Consider the following 13,000-nt stretch of genomic DNA (forward strand, 5'->3'; position numbering starts at 1 on the left):
CTACCAAAGGGATCCAATTGTACCAACCTTCTGCCATCATGGCAATAAGGAAGGAGTGTCCGTAAGGACTAGCTGACAAGTATTTTTCGATACCCGAAGTTACATTCATGACAATTTATCATTTGAAGTTGTTTGGAGAGTTGTTCTTTAAACCATGATGAGATCATCAATATAAACACACATGAGAATAAGCAAGCCATCACGAAAATAATAATATAAATTCCAATATGCTTCTACATGAGAGAAACTAAGAGTTAGAAAAAACTTGTGCAAAGTATTATACTAGATCCTTGGTGACTATTTTAATCTATAAATGGATCGTTGGAGTTTACAAATTCCCTTGGATCTCAAAACTTGGAAGTTGTTGTATATACACCAATTCCTTTAACTCGCCATTGAGAAATGCATTTTTGATGTCCATCTGCTCAACCTCAAGATCTAAATGATTAGCGATTGCAAGAACAAAACGAATAAAAACCATCTTAACTACAGGTGAAGAAATCTCACTATAATTGATTCTGGCTTGCTATGTGTATACTTTTGTGACTAACCTTGCTTTGTACTGATCAATCTCACCTGTCTCCTTGTATTTTATCTTGTGAAACCCATTTACACTGTATGATTGAAGCTTTGCAAGGAACCTCCTGTGGTGAAATGACTGTCTAGGAACCATTTTCCAATTAAGCATGATATTTGTCTTCTATTGCTTCTCACAAATGAAAACATTGCAATCCAAAAAGAGCTGCATCTAAGTTTGTTGGCTTGTGAATGACTTGTGTGGCTTGTGCATAATAATGTAGAATGTAGGTTTCCAAGGTTTAAAAGAATGTCTTGGTAGTGAACTAGTGTTTAAAACATCCAAAGATTCACCATTCTCTCACTTTGATAAACCACTACTCTCTAGATTTGCATGAACAATATCCAACACATTAGAATTCTGAAGTAAAGTACCTCATTTTAAGAGTTTAGAGCCATTATCATCCATAGATGGAGCAAAAACTTTTTGAGGTAGTAGTGGGTCCTCAAGTGGTGGTTCAAGAGGTGGTGTGGTTCCACTAAAGAAGTCTTTTGGAGTTGATACCACTTCCTCATCATTGTTATTTCCATGTGCACTGATTAGAACCAAATGTATAAAATATCTAGTGTCTTTCTTATTACTGATTGACAAGGTAGAGTACATTGGTACATCTTCTAGAAAGAAAATAGTAACCAACACCTTCTTCTGACTAAAAATCCAAACCCGATAAGCCAAACATCATACATCTCATTGAATAATCTTCCCATTTATTTCATCTTTCCTCAATTGAAATGTATGCATATCCTACACACCCAAACACAAGTAAATATTGTTCCTACAAAAGCAGTACTGGAGAAAGCACTATATGAAATTTGAACAAGTTTGAAACCATTGTATTTTGCACATGAACCATAATATTCACAACCTCAACCCAAAAGAACATTAGAACATGATTGAATTAGCATCCCCAATTAGAATAGGATGACGTGTTGCAATCTTAGCCCCAGATGACATTGGATGTTTTGAGCATCAATTTGGCTACATTAAGGAATGTTAACATTTTTTACTCCACAACCCATTTTAACTATGTTTATATGGTGTAGAGATTTGGAGGAAGGTACCACATGATGCAAGGATTGTTTAAAATTCTCATGAGAGAAGTTCTATCCTCTATCAACTCTAAGTGTGTGGATTGTCATCCCACATTTATTTCTGACACTTGAATCCATTCTAGGAACTTACAAGGTGCCACAGATTTCTATCTTAAGAAATAAACAATTGTGTAATGACTTAAATTGTCCATAATTAGTAGGAAATAATAAGCACTATTGAGTGACTTTACTAGTGACACTCTCCAAATGTCAACATGAACTAAGTCTAAAATATTTTTACCTTGAGTAGATGCTTTCTTTGGAAGTGGTTTCTTTTCATCTTAGCTTGAAGACATACCTCATATGTGTCCAAACTTGTGTTCTTTAAATCTAGCACTCCAAATGCTAGCTTAGGGATTTCCTTCATTCGGTCGAAAGCTTGTATAGCCTTGCCAAGGATGCCATAACTGTAAAGATGAGTTTTTAGAAAAGAAGATAAAATACACACTTGGATTGTCTAGTGAAAGGAAATAAAGGCTATTCAAGGTTATTGTCTAAACAATTCATGTTTGATGAAGAATGAAGTCTATTGTAGTGTGATGAAAGAATGTGTACACTCCTTGCTTTGTGAGTTTTGAGACAGACAAAAGGTGTCTCACTAGCTTCAGCACATATAGAACATTAGAAACCTCAAGTTGAAGATATGAAAAATAAATTATGCCATATGCAATTATTTGTAAAGCCTCACCACTTGCTATGCTAATTGCCATATCAAATTTACTATAGCTTATTTGTTTGAAGAACCTCTTATTTGAAGTCATGTGATGCATTGCACTCTATCAGCCAACTCATACTCTAACATTTCCCATTTTGAATATAATCTGCAAATACAAAAGATGAGTCCTTGAAAAAATGAGTACTATTAAGATCATCCTTTTCCTCATGTGTTGCTAAATTTGCAATTGGCCCCTTTTGTTTGAGACCCTTTTGATTGGGACAATCTATTGCATAGTGCCTGAAACCACAGCATTTGCTACAACAAACACTCTTATACTTCTGTCGCACTTGTTCTACTGAGTTGTGCTCACTCAAAAATTTCTGTCACTTGAAAGAATTTCTTCCAATCTCCTGAGGTGCCATTGCCACGTTTCCTTATCCTTCTCTCTAGCATCCTTGTCTTGTTCAACCTAGCATAGTGGTGGATGTTAGCGATCACTTGATCTAATCTTGGACAAAGACAATTTTTCTAGAGCTCCATCTTGGCTTATGGTACTTCTTATTTAGTCTGAGTATTATAAAAGCTCTAGTCACATTGGAAAATGTTGATCTCATATTCTACAGCTTATCCCCAAGAGTTGTCATCTGATCTATATAATTATGAGCCTTCTTATGTGGACTTTGGTGGTAGTTCACCATCTGATGGAAGATGCTCATAAATATAGCCCAAGATTTCTTACAGTAGAACTGTTGGAGAGTGTTCTATGTCACAGCTGTTATTTGAGAATTTTTCACCTTTAAAATATCCTCTAAACGCACTTGCTCAATCAACATCGCTCTTGCAATGACATTGTTCTGTTTGAAATCTTTATGCCGTCACTAATATGCTTGGCTTTGCTCCACAGACATTCAAGCAACTTCTTTTGGAGGGGGAAGAACCGGCATTTATTCACTCCCTGTGACCACTCTTAATATCTTTTATATTGGAAAACCATTGAAATACATTATCATGAAAAAAAAAGAAACTTCCTTTCTTCCTTTCCCTTCCCCATCTTAGCTTGAGCCCTTACTATTTAGCTTATTCTTGACTTAAATGTAGTGCATGTGATCATGGGATGAGTGTAAGCGACTAAAGTTTCCATTCTACTTTAGTCACTTAACCACACTTTTGACCACTTGGAGGAATCTCACTCACAACCTATTCTGAGTCCTATGTGAGTGAGACTTTTAGAATAGGACTCCTATTCTGGGCTTGGGGACTTGCTATCCCTGAAAATAGCACCTATGCCATTTAACCTTTACACTTAGTTCAACAATGTATACCAAATTCGACAGCTTACATGTTTGATCCCATGACCAACACCCAAAGGTCTACTTTAGTCACTTAACCACACTTCTGACCACTTGGAGGAGTTTCACTCATAACTTATTATGAGTCCTATGTGAGTGAGACCTTTAGAATAAGACTCCTATTCTGGGCTTGGGGATTTGCTAGCCCCGAAAATAACACTTATGCCACTTAACCTTTACACTTAGTTTAGCAATGTAGACCTACATGTTTGATCCCATGACCAACACCCAAAGGTACCATTAACATATCAACCTATTACGCTAAAGTCATGTCTATTCACCTTTGTTGCACTGGTGATCCAACACCACCTGCATTATAGTCTTGTCTCTCAAAAGTTGGGCTATTTATCTATAAGTGATCATCTTAGATCCACTCTTTAGCATCCTTAAGATGTTTACAGATATGGGGAATAACCTTTCCCAATATCCTTTTTTCAGTCCCCACTAAATCCCTTTCCGTCCACAGTTGTCCTTCCAAAAAGCAAAGCCCTACTACGGCCCTTAACCCTGGTTGCTTACACTACTACTGAGTTAGGGCTTAAAGGCCCAACCACTATGTTCCATTGACCTCTAGGACTTCTTTACCACATGACTACATCATTAGTCACTATACAAGAGGATTGCTCCTCTTTTTTTCCTCAGTCTAAGACTCTGGGATAACATTTTGAAACACTGCAGCTCTATGCGAGCCTCGTGAGTAGTCTCCCCAACTTCCACCTTTAGGTGCCCTAGCTATGCTAGAGCAAGGTTCTAATGAGTTATGCTAAGTATCCAAGTAGGTAATGCCACACACACTTAAATTGGGAGTATCAACCATTTGATGTCCCAGGGGAGATAAAGCCAACTTTTGAACACTTCACCAAACTACCCCATTTGTCTATCCATATTCACTTTAACTTTGGACTTCTCAATGGTTATATCATCACTTAACACATAGGTATAGCCTTTTTAGGTCACACTGGCCTTTCTTGGCTAAATTAGTTCCATTGAAGTCCTACACTTTCTTTACTATATTTTTGGAACCTCTTGCAGCACCCTCTTGGGGACAATCATTTTGGGCTTTCATCCCACAACTTGTATTAGTATTCGGACTCGAACTTAGACTTAAACTTAAACTCGGACTCGGTCTCGATTTCGATTTCGATCTCGATTTCGGTCCCAGTCTCAGTCCCAGTCCCAATATTAATTTTTATCTTGGGTTCATCTTGGACTTCATCTCGGACTCCATCTCGGACTCCATTTTGGACTCCTTCTCGAATCCATCTTGGATTCCATCTTGACACTTTTATATGTCATGTGTTTGTCATTACTTATTGCTTGTTTCATACTCATTCCTTGAGCCTTTCGTTAAGAGTTCCACTCTTGACTTTCAAGTCGGAGCTTTTAGTCTAAATGTGTTACGCTCGTTTGGCTTCCGCTTCAGCCACTCCTTTTGGCTTCACTTTGCGGCTTAGGGATTTGTATCTCATAATGAGATTTAGATATATTGTCATTTAAACATTAGGGAATAAATGAAGATAAATATTTATTAAAGGTTCTCTCATCAAACAATTGCCCCTTTCCCCATTAGCTTAAAGGGGAGAGAGATAAGGTATATTACATATAGTATAACATAGTTATCTACCGTAGGACTATAATATGAGTGGATAAGGATATTGACATCTCTAAAGGGGGCATGAGTGTAATTATATATATTAGACATCCATGCATATATATTTCCTCTTGTAGAGCATTCATACACACTACTGACCAATTGGAAAAGCTAGAGCCCCAGAAAAGAGAATCTTTTAAATAGGAAAGTACTTGATATATATTAGTACAATACTTCATACATATCTTAGTTATTTTGATTGCACTTTGGTTCTAGCAAAATATATCATTTTAAATATGGTTCATTTGCAATTATTTTTTATATTTTATTTCTAGGGGGTAATAATTGCCATGATAGTACTGATGCATTAGTTGTACTAATAAAACATACCTAATCCCTATTGTGAACAATGACTACTACTTAAAAAGGAGGGGAAGAACTTACTTGATCCAGTGGAGATAAAAGGCAGCTTTAGGAACAACTAGACATATAGCTCTAATAACTAGACATATATCTTGCTCCTTGTTACACTCGCCATAATCTTGCAAATGCTCCTAGCACGTTGGCCAGCTTGCTTCCAGCAGGAAGAGCTTCAACTAGGCCATCAAACTTGAAGTTGGACTTTACCCTGGAGGTTTACAAATTAAGGACTATGCTTTCCTATTTAAGGAAAGAGGAATTGGTAGGTTACCCTATGGAGCAGGGATTGTTGAACCCAAATGGCGAGTATGATCTTGCTGATATCTACAAGAGCTGGAACCTTAGTCGCCACTGGATTATGTGGCGCCAGTTCTTGATGAATCTCATCTGTCATGGCTTCACTGCATATGGGTTTTATATGGCTACCATACGTTGGCCCCCTCAGCTATCCCCTCTGTTAACTGTAGCAGGTTACTTTGCGGCCTGGATCTTGTCAGGTCAGCTTTCTTTTCCTTCTTTTTTTCTGGAGATAACAAGAGCTCCATGCAGGATTTATGCTTTTTCAATTTGGTCGAAAGAAAATTATCACATACGGTTTTCTTGTTGGGGGCATCAGTGGTATTTTTTCCGCATTGATCACGAATCAGTGGGTGGTGCTTCTGCTGGTGGTGATATTATACTGTGGACTTTTCACTCCAGCAGCAATACCTTTGCCTGATGATTGGAACGACGGCGGCGGTTTGGTTGTGTTCATAATGGTCGGTTTCATGAGGTATATGGCTTACATGGCCTGTATTGTGGCTGCCATCGTTGCTCCACCAGTTGGATGGCAAGTTCAAGCCTTTGCACTTGTGGGATCGACCGCTGCTATTGTCTATGCGATGCTGGTTCATTTCTACTTGTTGGAGTCCCCACTAGAAATTCTAGATGGTTATAATGCTTTAGCAACAATGGATATGGACCAGCTGCTTGCTATTCGACAAGAGAAGGCCATTGAAGCTTTGAGGGTGTTTGCGGAGGCCACAGGGAAGACTCTACCAGAAAATTTGAAGAGCCTCAGGAAAGTTAGTCCGTTGGTGTAATTGGCTTGTGTGTGCCTGAACTTTAATATTTTGAATTCTCATGAATGTAAAAAAACGTTGTGAGCTCTCACCTCGGTTCCGCAATTGCAGCCAGTTTTTAAGCTCGCACATGCAAGCATCGGCATGGTCACCGGTGTGTGATTCACATTGTTTCGCTTTTTCTCTTTCATTCTGTTTTAAAAGTAACTACATGATGATGATACCACCATCCTGCCGCTCCAAATCCTTAGTACGGTGAAAAGCAGGGACTCTCCTCCATGATTCGCGAGGTGGCTTTGGTGCGGCAAGAATGTGATGAGCAGAAAGTGTCTGGGAAGCTACTCCATGATGAAAATCGCTGGGTAAGGAATCCTGCACGTCGAGGGATCTCGCCAATGGCCAGCGCATCCTACTCGGTGCTGGGCTCGGCTGGGCATATTGAGTGACCTGCTTCGATTATACCCGGAACTCAACATGATGTCGTGGTCTCAGCATATGCCCAGAGAGGGCATCTATTTTGTTTTGGAAACTTTATAAAGAGCCGCGACGTGGAAGGTTACACACAGAGATGCCGTGCACACATGCACGGGAAATATTTTACCGGGCCACTATACGAAACGCATGGAACACCATGGGCGCAGGATATGCCCAAGCAGGGCATCTTGATAACACCACCGGCCGCAGTGGAACGAGGTGATCATCGGAACCATCGACTCCCCGATGCCCTGGAGTATGGATCACGGGATCTCGTGATCTGGACTGGCCTTCGGCTTCTTGCGAGAGAGCTGCCGTGAGCGCTGAGGGAAACCTGGCGAGCCAGGTGGAGATCTTCGTCGAGGCCAGGATCACCACGGCACTACGCGACGAAGCGCGATGCGCCTTCCGCGGTCCTCGATTCCGACAAGGTCACCCGCGATCGATCCATGAATCCATCAATGAGAGCGAAAGTAAACCTAACAGGAAGAAGTTATGTGATCCAGACGGGGTCAGTGGAGATGTAGTCGGCTCTTTTGTTTCGTTTCCCCCCCCCCCCCCCCTTTTTGTGGTTTTTCTCTCGTGCCGGCAGCTCTGGGAATTTTTCCATGCCTTGTTACGCTCGTCGTAAAACGCTCCTGCAAATGCTCCTCGTCCAGCGCGTTGGCCAGCAAGAAGAGATACTGCTTCTTCCGGCAACCTTGAAGTCCAGTAGACTTGGAACTTTACTCGACACCTGATTGCCCACTGTTGAAGGATATGGGTCACAAAATTACTGCAACATTGTTGAGCGAGACCGCCACTTCCGCGCCACTCTGTCTCATTCACGCCATGCTTCTACAGAAAAGAGAAGATTGTAAGAGTAAATTCGCAAGGAGAACTCTCCAGACTTCTCCACCACAAGAGAAAACATGTTTTTAAATGAATTGGTCGATCCTGGCGGGATTTGGCAGCTGAAGCTGCAAGGTAAGAATAACTCCATTCCATTCTAAAGTAAGAAATCAAACATACGCTTGCTGCGAGCGAAGGGCCACTGTCTCCATGAGTAGCTAGTTTGGTTGATCTACAATCTGCACATAAGCCATGAGAAACCTTTGGTCTTTCTTACTTGAGAAAAAATCTTCAAGTTATTTTACCAACCAAGCCTGTGATGAATAAGTTTCGAGAAAAATATGAGATAAAGAAGAAGAATGTGCTACTGTCCAGTCCCGACTGAGTAACAAGTCGAGCTTTCTTCTCATTCTCAGCATTGGCCCAGCAAGTTCACGTCACAAACGTTTTAGAAAACGAAAAGATTGCGGTGGCGACTGATCATCCAGAGGGTCAATTCTCCCGGTGAAGAATACAGTTGGCCGACATGGCTGGCCCCTGGAATGGTTTGGCTGCTTTATATATCCCTGTTCATCTCCTGTTTCCTGTGTCCAGTTGTTCCACTACCACTAGACTGCCACTAGATTGCATTGCGACCAAAAGGACGCCCTGCCAAGAGATCTGAGCGTTGGTTTCGCAGAGTCGTTTCTTCCTCTCAAGATTCTAAACGCAAGGAAGGTGCAAGAAGTAATCTTCACCGGTTCCATGCGCTCTCGAGAAGGTTCAAGGAAGACTGGCTGGAGAGGTTCTTTGTCTTCTCTCCACCGGCTGAGGCTATCGAAAAAGCTCATGGTCAACTTACCAAAACCGCGTGGTTTCTATTTCATCTTCATCCACTTCATCGAAGCTTTTTGTTTTTTTTTCCCAAAAATTCCCTCACTGTTCGGGCTTTTTTGTTTTCTCGGGTTCTTTCTAGTTTCCCTCGTCCTCGTCCTCATTCGCCTCATTTCTCAATTTCAAAGTGTCACCTCTACCCTCCCGTCCTCGTCCTCCTCACATCTTCTTTTTCCTTTTTACCATTCTCGTGTGAGATCCTGGCAAAAAAAACTCGTCAGGTACTTCCCAGGTTTATAGTTGTATGGCCGCCAGAAGAATTTTATGTTTATCGTAGATCCAGTTGATGAGTAGGTTGTACAAGCTCGTCACCTGTAATGCATTTAGGAGCAGAATATGCACCATTTTCCCCAGCTCGGCAGGCATCGGTCTTCTTAGCGGTAGTTTTATGAAAGAGTTGAGCGAGAGTTGTTTATCCACCTTCATGCAATCTTTCCTGCATATCGCAAGGCATACGAGTTTTAAAACATTAAATAAGAGTTGAGGCACACCTCGTACAGCCATTGCAAGGATGCTGAGGAGACAACTTGTTCTTTTACATCTTCTGCCAGACATCTTCTTCACCGGCGAGCAGAAGCGGGGACCTCTTGTGGATCATGTTGCTCTTGGCTAGGCTTATCAGGAGGAGGTCCAGATTGATGATGGCTGTTTTCCTGGATCCATAATGGTTAGAGTAAAACAAAAGGTTAAAGAAATAGCAACTCACGCATTCAATACGCATTCTCCAACCCACCCGAATCCATGGTGCGCTCTGCACGTAGAAAAAACCAAAAGCATCAATCAAACAGTCGGGCTCCTGCTCTAGTTTTAAACATCGTTACTTCTTCGTTGTGTTCGATGCTTATGGTCATACCAGTATTTTCTTCATTTCCTCTTTGATCTGGGACGCTGTGAGCTGCATGAAAGAAAAAACGAACTTAATATATTTATCAATAAGCAGCTTTCCTTGCCTCTTCTTAACAGCCGCGTAGAGGGCACTCCTCAAGGAGAGTTTGATAGACCTTGATACGGATTCCCATTCCATGCCCGCAAATGCAAATATGTAGAGCTGGATCCAAGAGTGTTAAGGCAGCAAATGGCAATTGTCTTCTATGACATACATTGATTTTATTACCTTTACTACTTGCTTAGCTTGATGATCTTCATCTTTCATCGGTGGGCATCAAAGTTCTAAAAAACCCAGCTCACGTTCCCTATTGGTGGGTGAACAATCCAACACTTGGTGAATTCTGCTTCACAATGATAGAAAAAGTTCCCAGAGTAAAAATAGTAACAAGTTATGAAACTAGTTTACTTCCAGAAATAGGAAATTCTTAATTGTGCTTGATCTGCTCGATAAGTTGACATCACAAACTTGACTTGACCAGACCAATGGTAACACACTATCTTCATACGGTTTGTCTATTTATTCTCGCACGAGTCCCCACCTATCTTCATACGGTTTGTCTATTTATTCTCACCTACAGGCTGCTGGATTTTCTGCCCCAGATCCAGCTTGGGGCTCGAGCAGATTTACGAATCAATAGGTGAATCGGCACATACAGTAACGCAGGTGAGGATGAAGTCGCTAAAACGCCTGGAATATTTTTCTGTTTTATGATATATTAGTTAGAAAAATCTGGTTTTATAAATTGTTATTTTATAGCAGCCCGAGATAACATGTCAGCCATAATCCTATGATAATGCTCGTTGTTGCAAAATGATGGAAAGTCAATGCTATTTGAGACAAACTTCCTCATGGCAAAATTTAGAGTTCCCAAGTGACTGCACGAAGTGAAAAACCCAGTAAAAGTTGCAGCATCAGGATCGAAACCATATATCAATAGCTCCCGGAAGATTTCAGCACAAAGAGATGCAAAATCTGGAACTCGGGAGCAAGCACACACAAGTGCGTTCCACGACGCCAAATTCTTCTCGGGCATGGTTAAGAATACCTCTATTGCATGCTGGAAAAATCCATTGTAAGAGTAGGCTGAGAGTAGTGCATTCCAGGAGGCAATATCTTTCCCAGGCATTGTCTGAAAGATCTCTCGAGCAAATTCAACATCCCCGAGCCTGCCAAAACCGGACAAGACAGTGTTCCAAGAGATGATATCTTGGTCAGGCATTTGAAAGTATAGGATAGCTCTTGCATCTTCAACCTTTCCAGCATTTGCATAAGCTCCAAGCAACATGTTCCACAGAAAGATGGTCTTGAAAGGTGGCCGTGTGGAATCAAAGGCACACTTGATCTCTTCCAGAGTAGCATTTTGTGCTATAAGTCCCTGTAGCACTGCTCCATACGAGAAAGCATTCTTTTCCGGCATGGAGTTGAGTAACTCTCGAGCCGACTCTCTCGGGAGAAAAGTTAGAGCCACCGTCGAGGAGACCACATTGTGCCTAGGCATTCTCTGGTAAAACAAATCTTTGGCCTGCTCAATAAGGTCGTTGTCTCTTAATCCTGCGAGAAGTGCCGTCCATGAGATCATGTTCGCAAATGGCAGAGATCGAAATGCTTTTTCAGCTTCTTCCATCTCGCCAGCTTCGCCATAAGCCTGAATGATCGAATTCCAGGCAGCCAAGTTCCAAACTGGCATCCTGTTTAGAAGAAATTTCACCTGATCGAAATGCCCAATCTGAGCGTATCCTGCTACCATTGTCACCCACGAAACAATGTCCTTTTCCACCATAAAGTCAAACACACTCTCACAAATTTCAAGTTTACCTTGGCAAATGTAGGTTGATAGAGTAGAATTCCAAGTTACAATATCCCATTCTGGCATCACTGCTCGAGTCTTCTGAAATTCATGCAAATCATGGGCATAAGCAGAAAGAAGAATGTTCCACGACTTTACGTTCCAAAGTGGCATTTTCTTAAAGACCTCTTGTGCCCGAGCAGCATCGACGACTTGCGAGAAACCGAGAAGGATAGAGTTCCAAGAGATGAGGTCTTTACTTTCCCACGGCATTTCGTCAAACAGCGATTCCATCTCTACCACCATTCCGAGATGCGCATAGGTCTGGAGAAGAGCATTCCAAGAATAAGAGTTATGTTCCGGCATGCCGCAATCAAACGATGTTCTCGCCATGTCAACATGCCCAAAACGGGCATATGCCGTCACCATTGCCGTCCAGGACACTATATCTCGCTCGTCCATTTTATCAAACACCATTTGAGCAGATTCCAATGAACCGAATTGAGAGTAGGCAGTGATCATAACATTCCAACACACGAGATTACGTTCCGGAATCCTGTGATACATCTCTTCTGCCTTATCTAAATGCCCGCTATGGGCATATGCGGTTATCATGGCCGTCCATGAAACCACATTCCGTTTCGGCATGGAGTCAAACACGAGCTTGGCTTGGTCAACTCTGCCTCTCCTGCCATGGCTCGCGATCTGAGCCGTCAACGCCACGAGATTATTTTCCGAAAGGTTGGTGGCGATTTGCCGGTGGAATTCGCAAATGCCGCTACTCCACGTTGGGTCGGTTTTGATCATATGACTTTGTGAAATCTTTTAAAATAGAAAAGGTTGTGTTGCTTTCGATCGATCCAAACAGGCAAAGACACCCGCAGAGAAGAAAACTCTACAAAGCATGTGAGATCGATCGATCAATCGATGGATGGATTGATAGATCAGCACCTCGAAAAGAAGTAAAAAACAAAGAAGGCCAGAAAGAAAATCTTGAGGATAGAGAGTCTTCCAGGCAGGCCTGTACGTAGCTAAAGACGTAGGCTTGCCTGGCATTCCTTGGTTTAGGGTTCTTCCAGGACTGACACTGAGAGTAAACAAACCAGTCATATCACACACTCGAGCTTGAAAGAGAAAGAAAATTTTCATGACTTGACCTTACAAATTCAAATCACACTTTGAGTTGGAGTTGGTGATCTTGTCCAAAAACTATCGTCTTACTGGAGTGGATCGCTCGTTTTTTATTCTTTGCCACAATCCTCGATTCTTTCCATTCACACCACACATAGACTATAACTTCTTTGTATTCATCTAAGTTTCCTATCCAAGAACGATGATCTTCCCACTCGCCAATGCATTTGAGATTGGATTGGATGGATCAGTTCTTGGCCTCGATCGAG

General features: G+C 41.5%; 2 protein-coding genes across 2 annotated transcripts; one reads left to right on the forward strand and one right to left on the reverse strand.

The window, feature by feature from the left end:
- Positions 1-5,960: 5,960 nt before the first annotated feature.
- On the forward strand, positions 5,961-6,823 carry LOC9641386. Its single transcript, XM_002973084.2, has 2 exons — positions 5,961-6,183; positions 6,236-6,823. Exons 1-2 carry the CDS (start codon positions 5,961-5,963, stop codon positions 6,766-6,768), a joined length of 756 nt encoding a protein of 251 aa, XP_002973130.1. The 3' UTR covers positions 6,769-6,823.
- A 3,736-nt stretch (positions 6,824-10,559) lies between these two features.
- Positions 10,560-12,407, reverse strand: LOC112347328 (pentatricopeptide repeat-containing protein At4g02750-like). The gene has a single exon (XM_024678034.1). It carries the CDS (start codon positions 12,405-12,407, stop codon positions 10,560-10,562), a length of 1,848 nt encoding a protein of 615 aa, XP_024533802.1.
- Between the last annotated feature and the right edge of the window lie 593 nt (positions 12,408-13,000).

The sequence above is a fragment of the Selaginella moellendorffii genome, unplaced genomic scaffold, assembly GCF_000143415.4.
Source record: "Selaginella moellendorffii unplaced genomic scaffold, v1.0 SELMOscaffold_21, whole genome shotgun sequence".
NCBI lineage: Eukaryota > Viridiplantae > Streptophyta > Lycopodiopsida > Selaginellales > Selaginellaceae > Selaginella > Selaginella moellendorffii.